The 27142-nt window shown below is 27.1% G+C and overlaps 1 protein-coding gene across 1 annotated transcript; it reads right to left on the reverse strand.

The window, feature by feature from the left end:
• LOC107436656 (protein GPR107) lies at positions 1-27142 on the reverse strand. Its single transcript, XM_043039912.2, has 16 exons — positions 26723-27142; positions 24388-24495; positions 21988-22038; positions 20603-20700; positions 19021-19202; positions 18246-18481; positions 15797-15898; positions 15113-15246; positions 14416-14491; positions 12889-12962; positions 11476-11593; positions 11262-11392; positions 10286-10379; positions 9339-9386; positions 3704-3858; positions 1-2613 (listed from the first exon to the last, which is right to left on the reverse strand). The coding sequence occupies exons 1-16, from the start codon at positions 26810-26812 to the stop codon at positions 2499-2501; spliced, it is 1812 nt and encodes a 603-aa protein (XP_042895846.1). The 5' UTR covers positions 26813-27142; the 3' UTR covers positions 1-2498.

Below are 27142 nucleotides of genomic sequence, written 5' to 3' on the forward strand. Positions count from 1 at the left end.
TTTTTTAAATGATTTTACACAATTTATTCACTAGTTCAACTTGTACATCAGTAAACACACAATTTATTTAATACGAAAAGAAAAAAAAATTCCATAACTTTAATCAATATTTAGTTGAGCTAACTTCTTTTAGGAACAAAAGTTTTCAAGCTTCATAGCAAATGCATTTTAAGATAGCAGATAAGTATAAAACTTACACAATGAGTCATTTTATCACAATGCAATATAATAATTTCAGCTCTTTTTTTTTCTAATATCTTTCCATCAATTATACTCATTTTTTTTTTAAAAACAGTAACATTCCTATTCTTCCACTTAATTTTTAAATAGAATGAGGGTACATAAACAAAAGTATACAATTTTCAATTTTTTCTTACAATAAAAGTCATACAAAGTAAAGAGAAAATTTTTTTCTGACTATCAAAGCAATGGTAATATATTAACCCTCCAAACGTTAGCCATTGAACAAAATTGTACAGAAACTTCCCGGGGAAAGTCAAGACTTAATTAAGAGGGTTATAGGCATTATTAGAGAAGTAATTTCAATAATGATTTCTTTAATAATGCTAGAATGAATAATTTCATTCGAACTCATCACAGTCATAAAGGCATTAAAAATTATATAAAGGGTGTGCTATAATAACCACACTTATTATATACAGGGTGATATGAAAATCCTGGAAAAGGCTTGGCGGGTAAGTAGAGCACAACATAAGGATTAAGAATGACATAGAAACTCTAAACAAGAAATGTCATAGCATTATTAACTGTTTGTACGTTGTGTCTTTGAACAGGTAATTTTATTTATCTAAATTTTATTGTTTTCAAATAATTATTGTCAAAAATTGAATTCAAATTGGTTCAGTAGTGACTGTTTTTTTGTAATTTAATGATTTGAACACTAACTAGACAAGCTCCCCAAATCATTAAATTACGATAAAATGGCTATTTTTGAGCCTTCAGATAATAATTAATAGAAGACATAAAATTAACATGAAATTGGGATAATTTAGCTACTTCTTCAAAGGCACAAAAAAAGTTAATAATAGGGAAGATCCCTTAGCGGTGTACAATATTTCAAGTCATGGGTTCCTATGCTACTCCTAATCCTTATGGTATGCTCTACCTCCCTTCCGAGGTCCCATGGTTTTGGAATCACCTTGCATATGAAAATGAAGTAAAAACTATGCACATTAAGTGTCCCAAATTAATATTTAAGCAAGAGAAATTTTTTTCCATCAATTAGTATTGAGGTTTAGAAGAATAAAGGTAGTATTAAAATTATTAATAACCAATTAATTTTTTAGAGGAATTGAAATGCATTATTCCTATTTTCAAGCTTTCCCCTTAAACTAATTTTAATCCCTCTTTTGCTATTATTGAGTTCAATAGTTTATTAAATATTTATTTGTGACTAAAATGTGCATAAATTTGAATTTTTTTTACAAGTACTCAAAAAAGATATATCAAAGCCAGTCATAATGGAACACCCTGTATATTCAATGATACGGGTATCACTATACAAATCAGAATATTCAAAATAAATAGTTATCTTCTAGACGAATGAAATGTTTTAAAGTTCCTAACCTATACAGGAAACAACCTTGTGATGCCCTGCTCAGCTCATTGAAGAAACCTTAACTAGTATAAAAAAATTTAACATAAATATTGCAGAATGTAGAGGTGCTAATTTGATGTGTCAAAAGATTTACTTAGGCTAAAATGTGATTTGAGCAAAAATAATTTAGAGATGTAAAATATATATACAATAAAGAAAAATAAAAACCAGTTTTAATATTTTAAAGAAAGCGTCTAAAGTAGATCTTTAAATGCGTTATAAATCCAAAATACTATACATATAATTTGCAAATATTACTGATAACTTATTGTATTTTTTAAGGTAATTTAAGATTAAAACTGATAGTATTGTGCCTTCCTTAAAAGCCAATTCTTATAAAAAAAGAAATAGAAAGTTGCAGGATCCTATTTTACACATTTTATATTTGTAATAACAAAATAGTAGAATCCTGATTATACGACGCTTGATTATATGACACTTTGGTTATCTGACGACCCTACTGAATTTATAATTATTTAGGTGAAGAAAAAAAACTTTATTATAGCTACATCTTATTCTGATTAATTTTACTCATAATTTAGTTTTTATATACTTTAAAAACATATATAAGAAGTCCTCCCTGGCCTGATAATGTGTATAATTGAGGTTCTATTGCATTATTATAAAAATAACAAGAAAATTGTATTTCACTCGTAAAGAAGATAAGTCACAGCACAGTTATTATAAAAGGAATAAAACCTGCCAGAGGTTTGTAAATACATACTTTTATATACAAAGCATCATATATTACAATGAAACAGTCAGTCTGTTTTTAATTTCACTGAAGAAGAAAAAGATGAAAACTAAGTTCTAAATAGCACAATATTTTTATATTCAGAAGAGATCTCTAAGGAACAGGAATTTAGTTTACCTTCTGCTCTCAATCATATTCATGGCTACTTTCACGTTTTGTGGCTGTATTCTCTTCAAATGTTCCTAATTCGCGAGATCGAACTGTTTTGGAGACATTTTCAGTTAGTCCAGTTTGTGTAATCCTAAAATAAATAAAGGTTACATTTAAGAAAAATTATATTTTTTTTTTGTCAAAAGAAGAAAAAAAACAAGTTACATAAGATTTATGATTAGTTTTACTAATAGCAAAACCAGTATGAAAAAAAGAAAAACTAGTTATACTAGTTTTTGAATTTATCCATCAATAATAACTATTAATAATAAAACAAACTATCATGCATTAAAGCTGAGTAATCAGAAGTATATATATATACACTCATACAGTTGGACCTCTATTTAACGAAGTTGCTAAATCCCGATAATATATATATGGTTCCGATAATAAGTTCGTTATATGGAAAATTCACCATTATTTATTATGAATTATCATCGTTTAAAATACTTAAACAACACAAAACAAATTTTAAATTCATAAACACTAGACATAATTAAAATAGAAATTGATACACCTTTATCTTGTAAACTAGTATTTACGATTTATTTTATAAATCTTAACCATAAAAAATGTCTGCATGGAAAGCAAGAATAGAGCAAAATATTATCCAGTGTTACACTATCATGCTACATACATTTTCAACTAAAAAACCTAAATTTATGTATAAAATTCTAATTATAGCTGCATTTATTATAAAAGTAATTTTAAACATACAGTGCCACATGCGTTCTGAAGTTTAATAACTGATAAAATCTGTTAATTTTGTCTGAGTTTTTTGTTTGAAAAGCAAACAAAAAGGGAAAGGGATTTTCCTGTTTCTCTAAAGGATAACTGGCTTCAAAATCAATTCAATATCTCATTTCCCCAGATAAAATGTGTTAATAAGTTTGAAATGTTCTGAAATATTTTGTAAAAAATAGGGAAAGTGGATCTCAAAGAAAAGTTTGTTAAATAGAAAATTCACTTCGTTATTTGGATGTCATTTTTTGGAGAAATTTCTAAAATGTTCTTGGTTTCTCAGAAAAAAAATCACAAAATAGAGAAATTCGCAAAAAGGAAGATCGTTAAATAGAAGCCTGACTGTATGTGTGTGTATATATATATATATAGATAAAGAACAATTTACAGAGCTTATAGAAAAGTAAATCTTTAAAAATGAAAACAATAAGGGAACTTACACTTCATCCATGTCTATTTCATCATCTTGAGATAATCGAAAGTAAGGATTAGTGGTGGTAGGTTGAAAATTAACTCCAGTGACTACAAAAAAGGTGAAGGTAGCTGCTTCACGGAATACTTCATCCATCCATTCAAATTGGAAGGGAACAGTTATCTATTAAATGCATTATTATTTTATATTATAGTTGTTAATAACACAGAAGCATGCAATGATACATTCATTTGCTTTTATTCTGAAAACATATGAAATATTTAATCAGACACCCTGTAGAGTACTAATTAATCATCCCACAAATTTTCACAAAAATATTGAAAATACAGACAGGGTGCGTAGCCAAATCTTTGAATCAAAAATAAGCACTTTTTAAAAACTTTTCAAGCATTTTACAAAAATTTTCAAGCACTCAAAAAATTCATATTGAATCAATGATATTATTGAAAAACAAAAACTTTTTATGAACAGTTTTAGCATTAAAAAAAAAACTCAAAAGGAAACGGACGTAAATCGAAACAATCAGTACTTTCCCACATCACCGAGTAAATTCAACTTGACTCTGAACTCAGAACAAAAGTACCCTTACCCCCTATATCAAAAAAGTGTTAGAAGTAAAATAAAATAAACAAGAATAAAATTATAAATTAAAAAGAAAAACATTTAATAAGGATCTGACTCTATCCGAATTGGAGCACTCGGGTTCCAGTTTCGAGTGTGCGCGCATGCGCAAGTCATAACATGGGTACGACATGAAGTCCGTGTGAATGATTACGTAGCAAACACCCCATTTTTCGTGAAATGCAGGGGATCCACCAAATATCACCGAAGAAAGAAAAAAAATTATTCGTGAAAAAAAAGCACTTTTTAAAAACGCCAGCTGAAAAAAGCACCTTTAAAAGCTTTTAAAAACGAAATCTCCCAAAAAGCACCTTTAAGTACTTTTTACAAACGCTACGCACCCTGACAGATGAGGTGAAAAAATGGCAGCAAAGAAGGGGAGGGGAGAAATTAAATTTGATATGACCTAAATGTTATTGAATTTAATTATACAAATAAGAATTTATAAACCAAAGTTAGCTTACTTTTTTTTATTCCTCTACTCATGCTTATTTTTATTTAAAAAAAGCTTAGTCTTATTGCTGTGCATTAGACAAATTAATAAAACTGTAACTACAACATAAAAGCAAAAAGAAAAAAAAAGAAGGCATAATTTTTAAGTTACGCATTTAAGCGAATACATTTGCATACAATAATTCTTTGTTAAAAACAATGTTCTGCATTACTTCTTCAATACTCATTTGTGCTTAATACCTCCTTGGTAATAATACTTGGTTGATAATACTGAACACTTCTTAATTATACTTAAAAGTCTTGATACAGATATAATATTGCGTAATTTTTTCTTTCAACAAATTAATAATAGCTACATTCATATGTTTTCACTAATATGTTTTCGTTTTTTTTTTACATGCCCTGCAAGGTATTTAAAAATTGAGATTTTTCAAACCCTGCTAAAAACATAAATATCTGATGAAAATAATGTCCAGTTCATGCATTTTGGTTGAACAGATAAACCATATGAAAAATTGCACATGTTTAATTATTTTCTACTAAAAATGTGTTATTTTGTAGTCATGACTGGAAGCAAAATAAGGAATTCAGCATGCATTCCCAGAATAACTTTAAATAACAGGTGATTCTCTGCAAGTAGGTTAAAATGATGTAAATAAAAGATATTTTAACTTTTTCTATAGAAAAATGAATAGGTTATTTTTTTCAATACATAGTTTGAAGATATATTTATTACGTTATATCTTAAAGTTTGAAGTATTATTTGAAATAAATATTTATATGAATACATAAAACACTATTTCTTTCAGAAATGTCTATACTTTTCCTGTTCAAATTTTATCTGTCAAAATCAACACTTGAAAGATTGTTTTTATGTATTAAATTAATTTTTTGGTCTTTAAATGAGTTTATTTTTAGCAAGATAGCTTGAAATCCATAATTCCTATCATTTCTTCACTCATAGTAATTCAGATCGAGGACTATACCATTTCAGTAAAAACAGTGCACAAGTTCTAAGAATATGTTCTGATAAAACAGAAAAACAAATTTCAGTGATTTGGAGAAGTTCCTAAGTGTGTGAAAATAAACTGACTAAGCAAATTGGATAAGTTAATCTAAGAAGATATATTGTTATTTTAATTCTACTTATGCGTATATTTCTAAAAAAAGCAAATAATGAGAATGCTTTCTTTTCTCATCTCCTCACTAAGAGAGATTGGTCCTAAGGTTTTTAAAGTCAAGTTTATTTTTGTTTTGCTCTGTTATTTTATTACAGCAGTTAAGCACTGACATATTCCTTAATATATTAATTTAAATTATGCTTATAACTAAAAATATTATTCCTACACTATGTTATCAGTGCCTTACTTTAATAAAGATTTATAATTTTTGCATTTCTTTTAATATTGTTGTAGTAGTTAATTTACGTCGCACTAGAGCTGCACGATGGGCTATTGGCGACGGTCTGGGAAACACCCCTGAGGATGATCCGAAGACATGCCATCACAAATTTGATCTTCGGCAGAGGGGATGGCACCTCCGCTTCGGTAGCCCGGCGACTTGCACGTGAAGTCGAGCCCTTTACGGTAGAACAGTTTAACGATGGCCAATACTGCACACCCTCGGTCCTTACTCAGACTGATCCAAGTGGTCAACCACCCGCACACTGACCGTAGCCAGAGATGCTTGACTTCGGTGATCTGCTGGGAACCGCGTCTTAACAATCAGTCCACTGCGGGACTTCTTTTAATATTAAGCACGACTGCAATATTCTTCTTTATTACTATATCTTATTACAAAAAAAATTTTTACAAATTTTCACACATTTTGTTTTGTTATTCTCAGAAAATAGCCTATTTGTCGAAATTAACCCAAACACAGATGATAACAAATTATCATTTACATTGCAAGTATAATTTATGCATATTTGACCTAGACAAGGTGTAGTATATTTGGCATAAAAATTAAATGTTTCAAAACAAAAGGCTGAGGATGGAAGTTTAGAAATTTGGAACATTGTTTCTTCAAAAGAAGATAAGTATTAAAATACCTTTTTAATTGTTACATATAATGTATTGTATTTTAAATAAAAAGCACTTAGGAGAGTATCCTGTCTGATTAGTTTTATGATTTTTAAATTGATTTAGGTTTTGCCATGCATGCTTCGGAAACTGATTGAATGTCCTTTTTTGTCAAAGGGAATTTTACACTTATGATTAATGAAGTTATTTTTCTTTAACAATGTATATTTCTGATAATTCTATATGTTTGGTTTAGTGGTTGGCAAAAAAGTTCAACCCTTAACATGGAACGTGAGCAGGCCATTTTGTAGCTGCTGAGTGTGTTTGGGAGATCTGAGACTAAGTTATCGAGCATTTGTTATTAGAGGGCAAAACCCTGCAGAGGAATCCTGCAGTGATCCCCAATCATTATACAGATAGTAATCCAAGATTTTCCTCAGTTGATAGTGAATTTCCACAAGAATTTCAGTTTTTGAGTGATATTTTCAAATTCTCTAAAAATGTAGTTTTTGGCCTATTTTTAGGGAACAAAATAATGTGCTGCATTATCTTATTTTCCTAAATTAGTTATCAAAAATAATTAATAATTTATAAGCACTGTTATAACAGTTATAATCATAGCAGCCAACAAGGATAAGAAAAACTACAATAGATTTTATGAAATAATATAAATTTCATGATAACTGTTACAAAATATACTGGGCATTTTAGGGATTTTTATAGTCATCAATAAAAGAACTGCAATATTTTTCAGTTACGATTTCACATTAAATGATTTTGAAAAGTTATGTATTATTTTTATTCATAATTTTGAATAGTAATAGGCATTTAATTCTTCAAAGATGGTTAACTGAATTTTATAAATGAGGCTTGCTTTATTATGTATTAGTGACACTTATTTAAACATTCAAGAAAGCAATAATCTGCACAAAAATTCTATTTCATTAGGGAGTTTTTAAGGAAACTTACTAAATTTTAGGGAATTTTCTAAAATGTACCAAAAACCAGGAGAATTTTTATTAAATCAGTAGATCAGGAGAAACTGGCAAAATCCAGTAGCGAATGGATCTTAATAATAAAAAAATTTTAAATGTNAGAGGTACCTATTTTGTGAAAATTTAGACATAATTTGTGAAAAGTTAAAAATTATACTAAAAAATCAATACAAAAATATGGATTTATTGTTTCTTATGGGATACAAAAATAAAATTTTAAGAAAAAATATTTTGTGAAACTACCGTTTTCCCTAGAATTGAATTTGTGAAGGTACCGCTAAACGGTAGCAAATTTGGCCTGGACAAACCCCTGGTTATACATAATGTATTGTATTTTAAATAAAAAGCACTTAGGAGAGTATCCTGTCTGATTAATTTTATGATTTTAAAATTGATTTAGGTTTTGCTATGCGTGCTTCAGAAACTGATTGAATGTTGAGTGTCCTTTTTTGTCAAAGGGAACTTTACACTTATGATTAATGAAGTTATTTTTCTTTAACAATTTATATTTCTGATAATTCTATATGTTTGGTTTAGTGGTTGGCAAAAAAGTTGAACCCTTAACATGGGAAGTCCATTTTGTAGAATGCCGTGTTTGGGAGCAAAGCATCTGAGACTAAGTTATCGAGCATTTGTTATTAGAGGGCAAAACCCTGCAGTGATCCCCAATCATTATACAGATAGTAATACAAGATTTTTCTCAGTTGATAGTGAATTTCAGATGGATAGATGGCCTAGAAAAGGAACTTTTGGTCTTAAAAACTAAAAATTGGAAAAAACTAGCAAAAAAAAAAGGTTAGCCTGGAAAAAAATTCTTGCAAAGACCAAGGCCCACCCTGGTCTGCCAAGCCATTGATGATGATGATAGTGAATTTCCCTGCGAATTTCAGTTTTTGAGTGTTATTTTCAAATTCTCTAATTATGTACGTTTTCGGCCTCTTTTCAGGAAGAAAACATTATCTTATTTTTATAAATCAGTTATGAAAAATAATTTATTATTTATATACACTATTATGACAGTTATAATCATAGCAGCCAACAAGGATAAGAAAAACTACAATAGATTTTATGAAATAATATAAATTTCATGATAAATGTTGCAAAATATACTGGGAATTTTGGGGATTTTTACTGTCATCAATAGAAAAACTGCAACGTTTTCCAGTCATGATTTCACATTAAATGGCCTTGAAATGTTATGTATTATTTTCATTCATAATTTTGAATTAGCAATTAATTCATCAAAGATAGTTAAATGAATTTTATAAATGAGGCTTGCTTTATTATGTATTAGTGACACTTATTTAAATATTCAAGCAAGCAATAATCTGCACAAAAATTCTATTTCAATAGGGAGTTTTTAAGGAAACTTACTAAATTTTAGGGAATTTTCTAAAATGTACCAAAAACCAGGAGAATTTTTATTAAATCAGTAGATCAGGAGAAACTGGCAAAATCCAGTAGCGAATGGATCTTAATAATAAAAAAATTTTAAATGTTATCTTAATTAAATGTGAGACATAGAGATTAAAGAGAAATAAAAATGTGTTACCTTTAAGAGATATACAATAATTCTTGTAAAGTAAATGTAACAAACAATCTGGAAAAAAAGATAGATTATTAATGCCTGCATTATCCAACAATTATTTTAATTAATATTATCATCATATATTTTTTAAATTTCTGTATGAAAGAAAAGCAAACACGATAAGTCAAAATTTAGTTGAAAATTATTATATTTTAAAAATTATGTGTACTCACTATTTGTAAGGTCCGAAGACTAAAAAACAACATGCAGGTTTAATATATTCTCTTATTATAACTTTAAATTTTAACATCTATGTATCTCATTACAGTTTTAAAAGTATTTTTTTCTTTTATAATGAAATTTTACTGCAAAATCGAAACACAGAAACTATGAAGTTTCTTTCATAAGATTTCATGAACTAAATTTTAGATTGAATGAATTGGATTTTAAACTAAAAATTATGTCAATTCATATTAGTCTTAAATAACGAGAAAGGATTTACTGAGAAATTAGAAAAAGGATACATATGGTAAAACATGGTTTTTAGAAAAAAGGCAATGCCTCTAAAATTTTTAGTATTTTCCAAAAAATCATTGATTTAAAAGTTTTCCACAAGAATTATTCAGATTAAATTTTAAGTGATAAAAGAATCGGATATTACTTTGGTTTCAGTGACATAAAAAATCATTTATTATTGATGTGAATGGTATTTGTGCACACCTATGTAGAAATAAATGCATTAAAAAACTATAAATTTTTCTTCAATAATGGAATCTATTAAAAATGCTAAGCCTCCTCAATAAATGAACAGTTCTATGTTTCAGATATTTTTACAGCTTCTGAAGTAGCAACAACTTATTCTAACTTAAAGATAATGTTATTAAACTTATTTCAATAGTTGTAATAAACATAATATATGATTTAAATGAATCTCAGTTCTGAAAATTCTAGAACAGGCAATCATTACATACCATTACGTAGAAATGTCGGAAAAGCTTCAATTTTTCCAAATTTATTGCAGCTTTTCCATCTGTATGAGAAGCTTCTTGAAGATGCCTGATAGACCTGAAAAAATAATATAACAATCTATTAATTCTAAATAACTATAATAAATTAATAGAAATAAAATTTCTTTCTGTAATATAAAAATTTACAACTGACTAACTTTGTCTTCTTGTTTGAAAGGTTAAACATGTTGATTTTATAATACACATAGATATAAATTATAACTGGAAGCAACATTTTGTGCTAGAACTAGAAATATTTAAAAATTCCCAGATAATTTATCAATATAATCACATCATTTATCTTACTTGTGATTAAGAATGGAAGTTTATTTTAACAGAAATCTCAATCTTTAAAATAAATTGTTTGTTGTCTAGTGAATATTGTTGCAAAACTGAACATATGATTACTAAAAGAAAACTAGAACAAAGAAATCATTATAGAAAGAATATTTTGGGGTACTAATTCTATTATTAACAAAAGTTAAGAAAATTAGCTGCCAAAACCAATAGGGGAAAAAATTCCGGTAGATTTTTCAAAATAATATAAATTTCATGATAACTGTTTTGCATAATGTATAATGAATATTTTACGTATTGGGAATTTTAGGGATTTTCAAATATGAAAGAAAAGCTTCAAACTGATTACTATAAATGAGGATCACTTCATTATGTAATAACTCTACAACAATAGGGATTTTCCTTTTTAGTGAATTTCCTAAAATGTGCAAAATCAGGAGAAATTTTATTATACCAGTAGAAACCGGCAAAATCAAATAGTCTACTGGTGAATCCAGTAGAGTTGGCAGCTATCAGAATGCAATGAATTTATAAAAGAAATAATAGATGTTAGCTTTATTTACTATTATATCATATTCTATACTTTCTTTATATACTAATTATGGTGCAAAATAGTTAAATAAAAGGCAAGTAAATGCTATACCAAACAACAGGGAATAATATAGCTCCACAGCATATTAAGTCCACGAGGATGAAAATTTCTCTCCAAGTGTAATGTTGAGATTGGCCTTCTTCACTTTCTTCCATTATAATTTTGGCCACATTTGCAAGAACCTATAATATTAGATCTGACTGCATCACAAACCAAAAAACTTTAATATTGGAAATAAATTTATAAAGTGATTAAAAGAGATTACCTGAAGAGGTATAACAATCATAAATATTTTCTTGTCTTTGTCACTTAGAATGTGTTTGATAAATGCCCATCCTGTACCAATTAGAACAATTGTTATAAACAATAGGGCTCCCTTAAGTCTGAAAAAAAGTAACAATTATAAAAAGTAGAAAAATACATAAATGATAATATTTATGTGCCTTAATTTTATGTGTTTGATAAATGCCCATCCTGTACCAATTAGAACAATTGTTATAAACAATAGAGCTCCTTAAGCCAGAGAAAAAAGTAACAATTATAAAAAGTTGTGAACTAATACATTGGTAACATATTTGTAACATACTCCATGTGTAAATCTAGATTTGTTTCTTTTCTCACATTATAGCTATATAGAAGTAAAAATTTTAAAAAATGTTGTAAAAATGTTGTCCACAAATTTTCAGAAGTTGCTGTAGAGTATTATAGAAAAAAATATAATTGAATTTATTGAGAAAAAGTTAAAATTAAGAGAGGTTATTTTATCCTTTCTTATACTTGATTAATTTTTTTAATTGACTTTCTTATTTGGTTGTTCCTTTGTTATAAGTATGAACTTTGTTGACCAACAATTTTACACAGAAACTATGTCATATCACCAACTAATACTTCACAATTAAATTAAATATTTATTTCATACCCAAACTTTGTTGACCGATGACAAATGAACTTGTAATGGGTCAACAACCTTTGGCATGAAAAGATGGGTTAACTTGTCAGTGATCAACAACCTGTTAAAATAATGAAAATTAATTTAAGTTAACAAATTTGCTTCCATAATTTAAGTTCAAATATAAAATAGACTAAATTTAATAATTAACTTCATTCATTTCAAGTTCTAAAAACATTCTAAAACAGGAAAATTCCTGTAAAATATTTAAGGGGAAATAGTTGCATTATTGGATTTCTAAATCGCCTGAACATGAATCGAAAAAAAAAACTTTTTAATCACGTAAATACAAAAATCAATGTTTGATAAAAAAATCCTGTGAATAAGAATCCCGGATATAAGTAGATTCCAGCGCAGCTCCAGGTTTGGGGAAAATCCACTAAACCAAAAGAATAAAATTGGGGGAAGAATTACATGCATATAAACACCACATTAACAGAATTTAGCAAAAGTTTTACATTTTTGTTGAATTATAAGTTTGTGACTCATGAAAGTCCAAAAACCAATACTGTTCAGATACAATGCAATACTCATGTTTTATATGGAAAAATCATATGCACTGCTTCAAGTTTTTAGAGCCTGAAGAATAATATAGAAACCCCTGAATTCTGGAGTAAACCTGCTATACAATCCCCCCTGATTAAGTTAAATAACTAATTGAATAACTGATACTTTTACTAACAATATCATAGATTTTACAATACAACATTGCAATGAAATTCCACTTACAAATGAGTTATATAATACAACACAGCCCAAGCTTCCATTGGAGTTCCATCTTTAGCAATAATGTTATAGTTAATCTAAAAGAGATTCCAAAATAAATAAATAAAAAGCATAAATGTTTTGTTAACATTTTATACATGCTTACTTACATCAAAATGCTAACAAAAGAATCTTTAAATAAAAAATTGTTCAGGCTGATGTATCTAAATATTACAATTTAAAAAAAAAAGCGTATAAAATTATTTGTTCGGTCATCAGTTCAATGTTTTATGTGCAAAATGTTATATTCCATACATATATTAAATTACAATAGTAATGAACTAAATAATAAAAAGGAAAATTCAGATTATCAATATTAATTAAGTGTTTCTGTAGTACTTTATTACATTTCCCCATAATGGGTTGAAGAAAAATTTTGTTCTTGACACATTTTAGAAGTCTGTAGAAAAATTATTAATTAAAAAAATAATCAAATTATCATTAAATTTCATAAAACTTTTAGTATCAGATGGCATAAGATCCTAGTACAAATGTTGCACAGAGCACAAAATAAAAAATATATCTACTTGAAAAACTTTCATTCTAATAATCAGATTTTGACGTCAACAACGATTATCTGCAATATTGTTGATTTTTAAGTCACTGCAATGAGTATAAAGATGAAGCAAGTTTTCAAGATTTTCATCAGAAAGTGATGAGCGAAATTCAGAGCAAATCCATTTAACTTTAGTGCATAGGATACCTAATATAGCATCTGCTATATTTTTTAACTATTTTTTTTATACAGTTTATTTTCTAGTAGCCAAACTGACACCCACAATAAATGATTCTAAAAAAAAATATATGTATTTATGTCTTGATGATCGGTAAAAATACAATGCAAAGTTATTGCCAGATTTCCATTGGTAAATAACTAAGTGCATTATCGGAGAAAAAAGGATTCACTGACTAAACGACTCACAGCAGCAGTCTCACTACATCTTGTTTGGTCAGCTTATCAGCGCAAAAATTGAAATAGCGCCATCTGTTGAGGAATAAGAGAAGTATTTTTGCTATTATGAGATATTTAATTGCTGAAGAAAATTTGCTTTTAAATTTCTTCAAAAAATATGGAGAAATTCGCGAATATACAGATAAACGAGTGACAGTCGTAAAATATGGGAGTCTTTGTTAAAAAGCAGGAGACTTGGCAGGTATGCGAGTATATTCTTGTTTCAGTTTTCATCAGCTCAATATTTTAACAATTATAAAAAAATTAGAGTTCATATGCTTTGTCATATTTGTTATTACATTTTCTTATTCCCTTTTATCACTATACACAGCAGCAAACAAATAAATTTTCAAGTATACACAAAAGTTTTTTGGGAGAATTGTTAGATTTGGTACAGAAAAATTAAAAAGTTTTTTGGCATTAAATACACATGATTAAGTTAAAACAATAAAGACATAGAGATAGGTCAATAATCAAAGAAATTAGAAAATATGATTATAGTATAAAATATGCACTCAGTAAACAGAAAAGCAGCTTACTCCGTGAAATAGTAGAGAGAGCGACTTCAAAAAGACTAGTAGTCCCATCAAGTAATGGATCTTGAAAGCTTCTTCTCTAAAATAAAAAAGAAAGTAAATAATTTTGTCTTGCTATTTTTCTTATTGTTTGCTAAGGTGGTAATAATTTTAAAGAGAAATACAAAATGTATACAAATTTATTTAATATAAATTTAAATACATTAAAAATTGATAAATAAAAATTCATTATGAAAATTATTATTTTCTTTAAAAGGGATTAAAATCAAAAGACTTTCATTAAAAAATATAAGGTTTTGGAACATTATTTTCTGTAAACTCACAGCAAAATAAGTAAAACTTTAAGATAATATTCAGATATACATATTTAACTTTGAACTAAATTAAAATCAATACAAATAAATTATAAAATGCGTACAAAGAGCTTTTAGGTACTAAGATAATTTAATTTTTTTTATTGCTTAAAAGAAGACATATTAGGTGGGGGGGGGGAATGATTTTCACGAGGGCAATAAAATGCTACTGTACGTGCAGTTATTTTAGTAGAAATTCTGGAAAATTTTAAAGAATCCATTTTGAAATAATACTGATAATTATTCTGATGTAAAGATTAGCAGCTTTGAAATAAAAGTGTGGCTTATTACACCAGGTCCTTAATACGAATATGCAAATAGCAACATACACAAGGCGTTAAACATACTTTTTCTTCCTTATGACTGCAATCCACACAAAACCAGATACCAAGAAGATGAAAGACATCATAAAGTATAGATTAGGTAAAGGTATTTCTCCAGCAGATAGATAGTTTTTTCCATTATGTTCAATTATTCCAATCTAAAGTAAAGCAATATTTTTTTAAATAAAAGATTGCTGAAGGAAACTTTTAGAATTACATGCAATAGTAAAAACAAATTATACAGCTTGCTAGAAAAAGAATTATGTAAGGTCATATGCACATACAAAGTTTCCTTTATTGCTTGAGGCCAGAACATATAAATTATTTCTTATAAAAATACAATTAAGAATAGATAGTTTTTTCCATTATGTTCAATTATACCAATCTAAAATAAAGCAATAGTTTTTTTTACATAAGATTGCTGAAGGAAACTTTTAGGATTGCGTGCAATAAGAAAAAAAATTACATAGCTTCCTAGAAAAAGAATTATGTAAGGTCATATGCACATACAAAGTTTTCTTTTATTGTTTGAGGCCAGAACATATAAATAAATTATTTCTAATAAAAATACAATTATAGAAAAAGATTAAGAGGTAAAAATGAACAACAAAAAAGTTATGGAAAGTTTAATAGCTTATGGAATTTACAATGTAAGAGTAGATTTTATATGATATAATTTATGAATGGAGAGAATACAAACTATCGAACCGAAAGATTAGCTGCCATAGGAAATTCTTCATTCTCAGCACAATTGTGAAAATATACACTGTAGAGGCCAACTGCTTGTTCATTTTTCATGTGGATGATAAACTGAAATACAATAAATCACATATATAATTCTTTATACCTTAAAAATAAGTCAGTAAAATAAAAATAAAATCAGTCAGTAAAATAAAAATAAACAAAAAATCATTCATATCTAGTCCATAACTATACTTCAACAATTTAATTTTAAACCCTAAGCTCAGTTCTGAGTAAAACTCCTTCACTTTTTGCTGCTTAGAAAAACCAAGATTATCTCCCCTTTATGCAACTAAATGAAGAAACTGCTAAGTTAAAAAAAATTTTAGTAAAAATTTGGAGAATTAGAATGGCAATTAAAAGGTTAAGCTACTACTACAAATCATATACATTATGAAATTTCCAGCATTAGTACTGTTTATAAGATGAAAAAAATTAAACTGGTAGTTTTGCTCAAGATCTTGTGATCATATTTAAATAAAATTAAATTAAAAAAAAAAAAAAAAAAAAATAGGGTGACCTGGGGTAATTCCTGATCAAAAAATGCAAACATCTATTTTGTGAAAAAACTATTCAAGATAGAATTTTAATATTTACTGGCAGTTTGAGGCTATATAAGATGAGTCTTATGCCACCTTCTTTTGTTTGAAAATCTAATTAGAATTTAAAAGATTTTAAATTTTTAGTGATCAGGAATTACCCCTGGTCTTGATCATTTCTGGGGTAATTCCTGATCACTTCTGGGGTAATTACTGATCACCAGTTTTTATTGTAAAGGGGCTGTTTAAAAATAATTATATAATGGTAATTAACAAATAAGACATCAAGATCAAACAAATAAACCAAAAAGATATGTTTAAGCAGCTAATAAAATGATTTATTTAAAAGCAAGAAGAACGATTAACACTTTAAATTTTCAAAAATCTTTGCATCGTGCCATACATTTTAGGCAATCAGCCAACTCATTCTCATGTTCTTCTGAAATATAAGAGAGTTCCCACATGGGTTACTTTTGCTGGATTTTTTAACTTCATTAAGGGAAAGTGTAAAGTTAAGTAAGGTATGTCAACAGCTCTGGCAGCAGCTCTCACACTGAAATTTTCATTTTCAATCATTAAAAGAAATTCACTAATTTTGTTTTCTAGAAGCTTAGTATCCTTTTTAGGCTTATAATTTCTCACCATATTTATACTAGGCTAATTTATAAACTTAAAAATTATTCTAACAATGTACACACATAAAATTAAGATAGAAGCAAGGTAAGACAAACCAGAAATGGTGCAAATCAGAATACAGTCTTGTATACAGTTAAAAACAAATTTTGTGATAACAGTTAAAATATATTTTATAGTTGTTCCACTTAATAAATATGATCATTATTTAGCCCAGAAACAGAGTGATCGTGAATTACCCCGGGTCACCCGACTAAATAGAAAAAAAAAGAAGTCTGCACAATTCTAAGGGATATGCACAAAAATAAAAAATCTTCGTATAAATCAGAATTATCCTAAAAACTAGATTTAAATATCTGGAGAAATTTTTTTTGGTGGGACTCTTAAATGTGAAATTCCCCTTTTTAAGAGACACAAATGTTGCAGACATAAAATATTAAATTAAACATAGTATAAAATTTAAAAGAATAAATTTTGAGTGTTTTTTTTTATTTAAAAATGAATTTTGAAAAAAAAAAAAAAAAAANAAAATTTAAAAGAATAAATTTTGAGTGTTTTTATTTATTTAAAAATGAATTTTGAAAAAAAAAAAAAAAACAAGATTCACCCTAATACTATAAATAAATCTAGAATCTTGAGTTATTTTACTTGGAACACCACCAAAAAAGAATATTTTAAGTACCTCACAAAGTCTAGCCTTGGCTATAATTTTTCTCCCCCATAGTGACATATTATTTTTCTAAAATCTTCCCTTAATTCCAAAATCATTCATTTTAAGAAATCTTAAAATTTTATTAAAACTCAGGAGCTATGTACTTTCATCAGGAGATTAAAAACTAACATGAAGTCCTTTGAAAATAAAGGAAAAGTAACCAGGTTTTCCAAAGATGACTAGAGATGAGAAAAATCAATTAAAGAAAAACAGAAGGAAATAGAAATGTACAATTTGAATAGCTTTTCTTAGATAAAAGGGTAATATTTATAATCAAGTTTGAAAATTAGTTATAAAGTTTTTCAACAGACTGCTGCTGAGAAGAAGACAAACTTTGCACATAATTTTGAAATTTAGAGGGGGGAAAAAAACTTGTTTAACATAACACTAAACTGTGCATTTCTATCTCCATTTTCCTTTCTTGTTTTGATTGTTCAAAGCACCGCTCAGTTTTGGTAGAACCCTGTAAAAATAGACACATGGTATCACTACCAAGCTGATAACTTTATACAATTTCAAAAAGTTCTTTTACCTCCAGATCTGTTATAGTTCTTCTATGTCCATCAATACTACTTTTAAATGGTATTTTGAAAGAATTACAGGTTTTTGAATTTAAAACATCAGCAGTTAGAACATCTTTTTTAGTGTTGACTTCTACTGGTTGCTGAACGGTATCTCGATTTACAGGTACATCGGTAACAGTTTCTTCTTTGGTACTTGACTTATCTTCAATTAATTTTACCTTTGGTTTTTCATTTACCTCTTGCACTGAAAGAAGTAAGAAATACATATTTTAGTGATCATGATAATTTAAAACTGCAAAAACTATTTTAATTCCAAAATAAAGGTAATTTAAATGCATAGCAGTAATCATACAAGTTGAAATTACTTCGAAACAAAATAAATAGGCATGTCATTTACAAACTATTTTCATGAGCAAGTCCTGCAAATCTCTAATTTAATTATTATTAATAAATTAATAGCTTAATAATAATTTAAATGACACAAGATTTTAAGTTTTTTAGTTATTATAATTCAGAAATTTTTTTTCCCAATGTCTCTGATTCAACATTAATAGACATTTTTAGCATGATCTTGTGACTTTGCTTTATAAAATAACAATTAAAAACAACAAATAAATAATGTCAAAATTTATTTTTGAAACCTAAAATGAGACTCATAGATTCACACACTTATTTTAGGTTTTAAATGTATAACATTGGTCAAACATATATGTAACAAAAAAAATTAATGATAAAATGTGTAAAAATAATTATTCATAAATAATAATAGTATTCAATGTTTACCTTTAGCATTATCTAATTTAGGGTTTTCATCAACAGAACGTTTTTGCTTTATCATATTTTGAACTTCACTTATTTGGCCCCTAGGAACACGTTTTGGGAACTTATCTGGGAAAGTAATATTCTCTCCTTCACCAGATTTAATATCAAGAAAAGGCAAAAGGCTGCTACAGTTCACCAACAATCTATAAAAATAAATTAAATATATCTCAGAGGAAACAAAAATATGCACATAAAATGTTTCAAAGTATTTAGAAATAAAGATACATGGTATATATTTCATTATTATTTAACATTTTATTCTTTTTGCCTAAAATCTGGTTAGAATGAATTATTAAGTACTTAGCAAGCTAAATGACTTTATTTATTTATATAATAAATGGTTAACTAATAAGAAATTAAATTGATTGATGCAAAAATTTAGAATTAACAAATATAATATTTTGAATTGATACATTAATAAATCAAGCTTTGAAATGAATTCAGAAGTTCCATAAAAAGAAGTTTCAAAAAAAGAAAAGAAAAATAGCAAGATTTTTCACAGTTGAAAAACAAGTTTTAAATTTTTTATCGAAAATTTCACTTTTTTTTTTTGTGACACAGAATTTTCTTTTTTTTCTTCTGGTGTAATTAATATTTCTCTCTCTACGCTTACGTAGTTTGAAACAATCTTAAGAATTATAAGAAACATGTGATGATGCAGTTCACCTCAAAATCTTTTCGTATATTTCTTCTTAACTGGTATCTAGAAAATTGCTTTAGCAATAAAGCAAAAACATCTTGTATCTTAAGATAGTGTTTAATCATTTCGGTAAAAATGCTACCATAAAACTTTCTAGAAGAAAACTAATCAACGAGAAACAAACGTGACACCCACTTTTATTTTAGTTTGAAACAATTCTATATTTACATCTTTTAATCATTTAATTACGTATACATTCATATATTTTGTAGTAATTAAACTCACAAGTAATGTTACATTTAACATTAAGTATATAAATTAGTAAAATATCTATTTCTTATGATAATAGTAACACATTTTGGAATACACAGTTAATTTATAAAACACAACTTTCAAAAAAATGGCAAAATAAAACAATGCTAAAAAAAATTTTCAAAATCACTGTCTATCTTTTTATAAATACAAGCCATCTCCAAATGAGGAAAGATTACAAATAAAAATAAATAAAAAATCTGTAATTAAATGATGCAGAAAAACATTCAATAAGTTTCAATAATTTTTAAATTAAAATATAAAAGCTAACTCCAAAATTAAAATAAAAAATAGCCAGAAGTTATACGATTATTTTCATTATATTAATACCAGAAATTAGAAACTATTGGAAGTTACTACCACTAATAATTAATTGACTCATTAATATAACCATGACATATTTATGTTAATAAGAAGACAAATAATACGAATAAAAAAATACATGTCCTACAATAAGAATAAAAAAATATTTACTACATTGTAATAATTAATAATTGTTTCAATAATTCAGAATACATCACTCAATCTAAAATAAATTTATAAAAAATATCAAGATAACAAATGCAGCATGATTAAAAATAAGATACATACTCATTATTTTTTAAATCTAAAAGAAAAGATACAATCTGGATATTTCCATCAGTTGTTAGTGCATCATCAGCCAGAAAACATCTGTTTTGCTGATTCTCCTAAAAATATCAGATTAAGAATCATTCAAAGATTCAAGGATACTTTTATGTTGCAGTAAACTAATGTAGAATACTCTATCAGAACAAAACAAATGTAGATAATAGAGGCTGATTATTGTTTTAGTATAGCAAATATCACCATCAGGACAGGCATACAGAATGAAATTAATATATTAGCTTCTTAATTATAATACTTCTTACAGTATCAAAGCAATCATCTATCCCTGCAAACTATATTATGTTCTTGTTATTCTACTTAATCTGAAGAGTTGTTTTTTTATAAAAATAATAAGAAAAAAAAAAGAAGACAGAAATATAGAGATATCAGCAATTAAAAATAAAATTAAGGCATCTTGCCTTTTTTTTTTGGCAAATTTTTATGTTCTAACAGGAAGTTAAAAAAAAATTATTTGAAAATGAGATTTTCAGTAATAAGATCTCACAATGAAAATAAAATAAAAAAATACTGGAAGATTTCATACATTGTTAAAGCTCCAAGTTACAGTTGCCAATTCTAAAGGACACCTTATTTTACACTTTAACCAAAATCACTATTTGATTTACTCAATTTCATCATAAATTTGCTTCATTCTTTGATCATTTCTTCAGCAGTTATGGATTTTCATTCTCTTCTTAAATACCGGTATTTACAATGCTTAATTATGGCATGTGAATTTCAACCAGATGTTTAAGTAGGTAATTTCTTTCTTACGAGGCACTATCCTTGCAAAGATTTTACTGTAATTCACATTTCTTATCAATCAGTTTTTCAGCAGTAATTGCTTCGTACATTTTTAAATCCCAATGTTTTAGTAGTACAGTAAAATTATAACAATTGCATTGAATTGTCACACTCAATTACGACAATTTCATCAAAAATTCTAATGGTTTTGTGCATTTTTTTCCAAGCAATAATTGTTACGAGTCTTTAAAGTTGATTTTTTTCAAAGCGACGTTACTAAGAAATACTAATTTCTGTATTGCACCTCCAATTTAATATAGATTTAACTAATCTTTCCCTGTTACGATTTGGAAAAAAAGTCCAGACTTTAGAGACTTTTCAAGGTTATACTGTATTTCCACAAAAACACATTTATTTCTTCTAAAGATCTTCATAATTTTAAAATTATGTCCTTTCCTCTCTCTTTTTTCCAGAAATTCTTTGTTTGATTGTAAATATTTATTATTTTTTCTAATTTTAATTAATTATCATAGGTTGTGTAAACTATATGATCACAAGGACATTTTGATTTTTATTAAATTTTAATTACTCAAAATGTAACTTACCATATAAGGAGTAATGCTGTCGCTAACTGTTTTCGTAATAGTCAGTCCAAGCTAGGAAAAAATATATATTTGCAAAAATTAGAAAACAAATAAAACGAGCATTTTTTTTCCGGTCACTCCTATTTTTTGCTTAATATTAAATACACTTGATCTGTATGGTTTCATAAACTAAATGATTTTTATTTTTTACTCCATTTCTTCTCTTTTTTTTTCTTTGAGACTCCAAACACTATTCCATTGATATATTTTGGTTCAGTTGTAATAATAGAATATCAGAAAATACTATTTTTGTAGATATTGTGTGAGCTCATAATGAGATTATATGTTTTCTAATTTTAAAATTAAAAAAAAAAAATTCCTCCATTTTATATTTTTATTTTGTTGTTGTTATCTTTGTATATAAGAAATATATCTTTATATACAGTAGGGAACCAATTATCCGGAACGATCGGGACCAACGCTATTCCGGATAACTGATTTTTCTGGTTTTCTGAATCACTACAAAAAGCCGTTTTTTTTATTGTCAAACTCAACTAAAAAAAAAAAAATTTGGGAAATAATCTTAAAAAGAAGAAGAAACGATGAAGTAATACACTAATGATTATTTCCAAAATGATGGTAAGGTAAACATGTTTCAAAAAAGAAAGAAAAATCCTAAAATCTTATGAGGAAAAAAANCAAGACTCTGTCAAAAAAAAAAAAAAAAAAAAGGGAAAGAAAAACATATCAAGCAGTAAAAACAAGAATCTAACAAAATATAAAGTAAAACACAAAAAGTAACATCTAAAGCAAATAGAGAGATCAGACGTCCATTTACTATGCTTTAAAAATGATTTGAAAATATTTTCGTAACTAGTTTGTCAGATTGCAAAATAGGAAATTAAAGCGTAATTAGAAGATAATCAGATATTCTTTATGGCAAGTTTTTATTTAACTACAGAACTGCATTTGATTTGTCTGTTACCTTGGATTAGCCCAAAACTGGATTTGCGGAAGGAAATTATATATTATGCTGAATAATTCTAAGTTTATAAAAAATAAAAACATAAGGATATATATACATATAGAGGGTGCACAAAATAATGGAAGCACTTCCATGCTTAACAAATTATATTATAAGTTCAGAAGAGTTTAGATCATGTGATTTCTCATACATTGAAGTTTAAAGCCTTTAGAGGATTGAGGGACATGAAATATTTTATAACTTCAAAAGGGTTTAGATTATGTGATTTCTCATATATATCAATGAAGCTTAAAGCCTTTAGAGGTTGTGGGACTGCCAATAAATTACAAACAGAAAATAATGATTTTTGCCAAAAAATGTAGCAATAGAGATTTTTTTGCTTAATTTTGCCATTGGTGTGTAACTTGTGACAGTTATTTTGGTTATTATATGCAATACTTATACAAAATTTCATAAGCCTAGCTTAAATATGTATGGAATTATGGACATTGTCTATAAAAAAACTATTTTTTTTTGTCTTATGTTTTTTTGCTATAACTTTAAAAATTGTCTATAAAAAACTATTTTTTTTTTTGTCTTAAGTTTTTTTGCTATAATTTTAAAAATATTCAATAAAATTAAACAAAAGTTTCAGAGCAATTTAAAATAAATTACAAAATTTTTGCTTTAAAAATTTAAAAAAAAAAATTCTTAATCTTATAGTGAATTGTATTTAACAACTAATAAAAATACTCAACAAATTTAAGAAGTTTGAAATAATTTTCAAAGTAGTTTTTGCACTTTTCAAAAGCAAACTCAAAATGATAAGGAGTTTTCTACAAACACTATTTTGTATCATTAGACAGAAATTAATAACAAATGATATCTCACAACAAATGTAAATGTTTCTCCAGCGGGGCGGGGTTAAGCTTTGATCTTACAATAAATGTTCATACACCAAAATGTGATTTAATAAGGAAAGAAAACAGGAGAAAAAAAGATTTAAGGGAGATTTATTTTAAAGATTATTATGATCCCGACAATGCCAGGATCATTTTTAATAAAACTAGTTAAATAGTAGTAATAGTAACAGGTTTAAACTTTGGACTGCTCCCTATATTTTGGGGGTCAGAAATCCGAATCTGTAGAAAAAAAGGTATATTTATTCAGAGAAATTATGTTTTAGTGTCTAATTTCGTAACTTAAAATATCATCTGCACTAATTAATTAGAATATTTAAGGTCACCCCCTCAAATCATTAAGATTGAGTCTTAGAACATGAAGATTCAATCATTAGATTAAAAGTTATTAAGGGTGGTCTGTTTCTTATTTTGCGCACTGTACACAATATATGTACTAAAATATGCACATTAAAATTTACTCTAAAGTACAAAAGAAATTTAAAATTAATAAAACTGACACATTTCTTATTGTAACCAAATGATATAAAATCTTACTTTTGGATTATAGCCTGTAAGAAACTGTAAATAATTTAATTGGACAACCAGTTTTCCTCCACTTAAGTAACCAAAAGTGGACATTCTAAAGTAACTTCTAACATCATTCTATAATAAAAACAAAATTTAAATTAAATTAAATATTCAACTTAAAAAAAAATACTGAATACATTGGTTAAAAAAACACTAGGAAATTTCCCTATAAGATTGGACATTCCTTTTTCATCAACAGTTGTAGTAAAATTGTAGTTCAAAACTGTTAGATATAAGGAATGCTTGAATTAACACATAGTGATATCACATTCTGACCAAAAATTATGTGAAAATTACAAAAGTTTGTGTATATTATGCATATCTGCTGATTACAATAAAAAACTTGAGCAAACTTTACTTTTAAATAATTGACTCATGAAATATGGCAATTTAACTCAATTTTATTGAAAAGAGCATTTTTGGCAGCATGTTTGTATATTAAATTACTACATTAACCTACAATATTTACATGGCGTATCAGGACTAAGAGTGCCCCCACAACTAATGGCAGAGATTAATAAAATTGTTTCAACATTAATATAATAACTTTTATATTTTGTGACCATTTGTAGTATTTAGGCACAAATAATAAAAATTTTAAGACCTAGCTTTGCTTAAGAAACTTCCTATTATATACTAAGTACTAAGAATACCTGTAATCAATGAGTTTGAAAACAAGCATTCTTCTTAAGAAGTCTACTCTAGATCAATCTACTATATGTAAATATGAACTATAATTTTTGTACTTATCCATTGTAAGGAGCATCTACATATAAACTGTTATAATAGATATTACTTGCATAAATAGAACAGTTTTTTTTTATGTGATGTAATCAGAATGAATGAAATTATTCTCAGAACTGATAATTAAATTTTATTTATTTGGTAAATTCAACTTCTATATTTTGTTTGAATAAATAAAAATTTTAATTTGACATGCTTTATTACAACTTTTAATAAAAAGATCTAAAATCACCATGAGTGCTTTAGTTCCTAGAAACTGAATAATTATAAATTGATTTAATAAAAATTATGTGAAAAAATTCAAATTTTCTCAGTTTTAATCTTAATGTTAATTATAATAATTAATATTTTTATTATTGTTTTTATATCACATAATTTGCGTGAATAAACTAGAAAGCTTCATTTAAAAAATTTTATGCGAAGTAATCTTAAGTGCCATGAAGTAATAAGTTCAAATAAAAGAAAGCACTGTGGAAGAATTAGCTCAGTTCATGGACTCATTCAACAATAAAGTAAGGAGATATTTCTATAATAATATTCGGCCAGACCAGCTACATTTCTTAATATATTATTGTCAAGTTAAGGAAGGTTTTCCTTTCGTGATGTGTATCAAGAATAATTGTCAAATTTCGGCAACTTCCAGGTGGCGGTCCACAAATAACTGGACAAAAAAATCATCACAGAAGCAGATCAACTCAAAGGCTCCATAACTAATAGCCACTCCCAGGCAACTTTGAACATGCTTTTGTTTATAAAAACTTGCAAGTTTAAAATTCATTTGGTACCTTAGCGATTGTAATTAGCTCAACAAATCATAACATGCAAATATCCCCTCCAGTACTTGATATCCATTAATAGTATGGCTTCCTAGATATGGCCAAAAATTTAACCCATCTTGTTTAAATCAATCTAAGGTTTTTTTAGTTTCCCTGACTGATTTTATGGGGAGATTTCCATATGGTGATCAGTGGCAGAATAGTCGAAAAGTCTTGGCAACTTCCGGGCAGCGGCCAGCGAGAAACTAAGAAAAACATAAAAGGGACCAACTAGAAAGGTGTAACTCGTAGCTCCTCTCCAGGTAAACATCTATACGTTTTGTTTTTTTTAAAAATTGGCAAGTTTAAAATCTTTCAGGCACTTAGGGCAATTGTTGTGAGCGCGGCAGGTCATGATAAGAAATGTTATCATACTTTAGTGTAAAAACTTTTTTAAACAATTCAAAATGTTTTGAATTAATGAATTTAGTCTGCTTGACACAGAGAAATAAAAAACTTTTATATACCAGTCTACAGAAAATAAATCAGTTTAAGGTAATGATTCTCATTGTGTGGTAAAGGCACGGGGGTATATGCAGCATATCAGTTTTATATTTCCACTCTTTTTGAGAATTTTTTTCGATGAATAATGAATATGATGCAAAATAACACGGAACAATGTTTAAGTCAAAATTTTTAAGATTTATAATAATCATACAGTTTAAACATTTAAAATTGAAAGAGAAAACATCATTTAAGAAGATTATAATACATGAATGCTGTTTGTTCAGAATACCACTTACATTTAAAACTAAAAGGTGAATACGAGATGACACATAAGACACTTTAAAAAGTATTGTTAAAAGAACTGTGATTTTTATAGATAAATTCATGTCGATTTATCATAAAATTAATGTCTAAGTATCTCAGATTAAATGTGAAACTAACACAACTTGAAAATAAATCGCAGGAAGCAATCTTTCTGTCAACAAAGCATTGCAAAGTAGTCAACATCAACAAAATTCTGTAGCTAAAATAATTACTATAAGTTGAGGTATTTTCATCCTGTGTTTTTTAAAAATCTTTCTTTCTTCATCTATGATATCGATTATAAATTAATTTTTAAAGGAGAATATCGATAATTAAAATTAATCATATCGTAACCCTTGCATTACGAAATGGGAGTGATTTCTTTCCATCTGTTTGTTGATTGGTCAGGAAAT

The sequence above is a fragment of the Parasteatoda tepidariorum genome, chromosome 6 (assembly GCF_043381705.1).
Source record: "Parasteatoda tepidariorum isolate YZ-2023 chromosome 6, CAS_Ptep_4.0, whole genome shotgun sequence".
Lineage (NCBI taxonomy): Eukaryota > Metazoa > Arthropoda > Arachnida > Araneae > Theridiidae > Parasteatoda > Parasteatoda tepidariorum.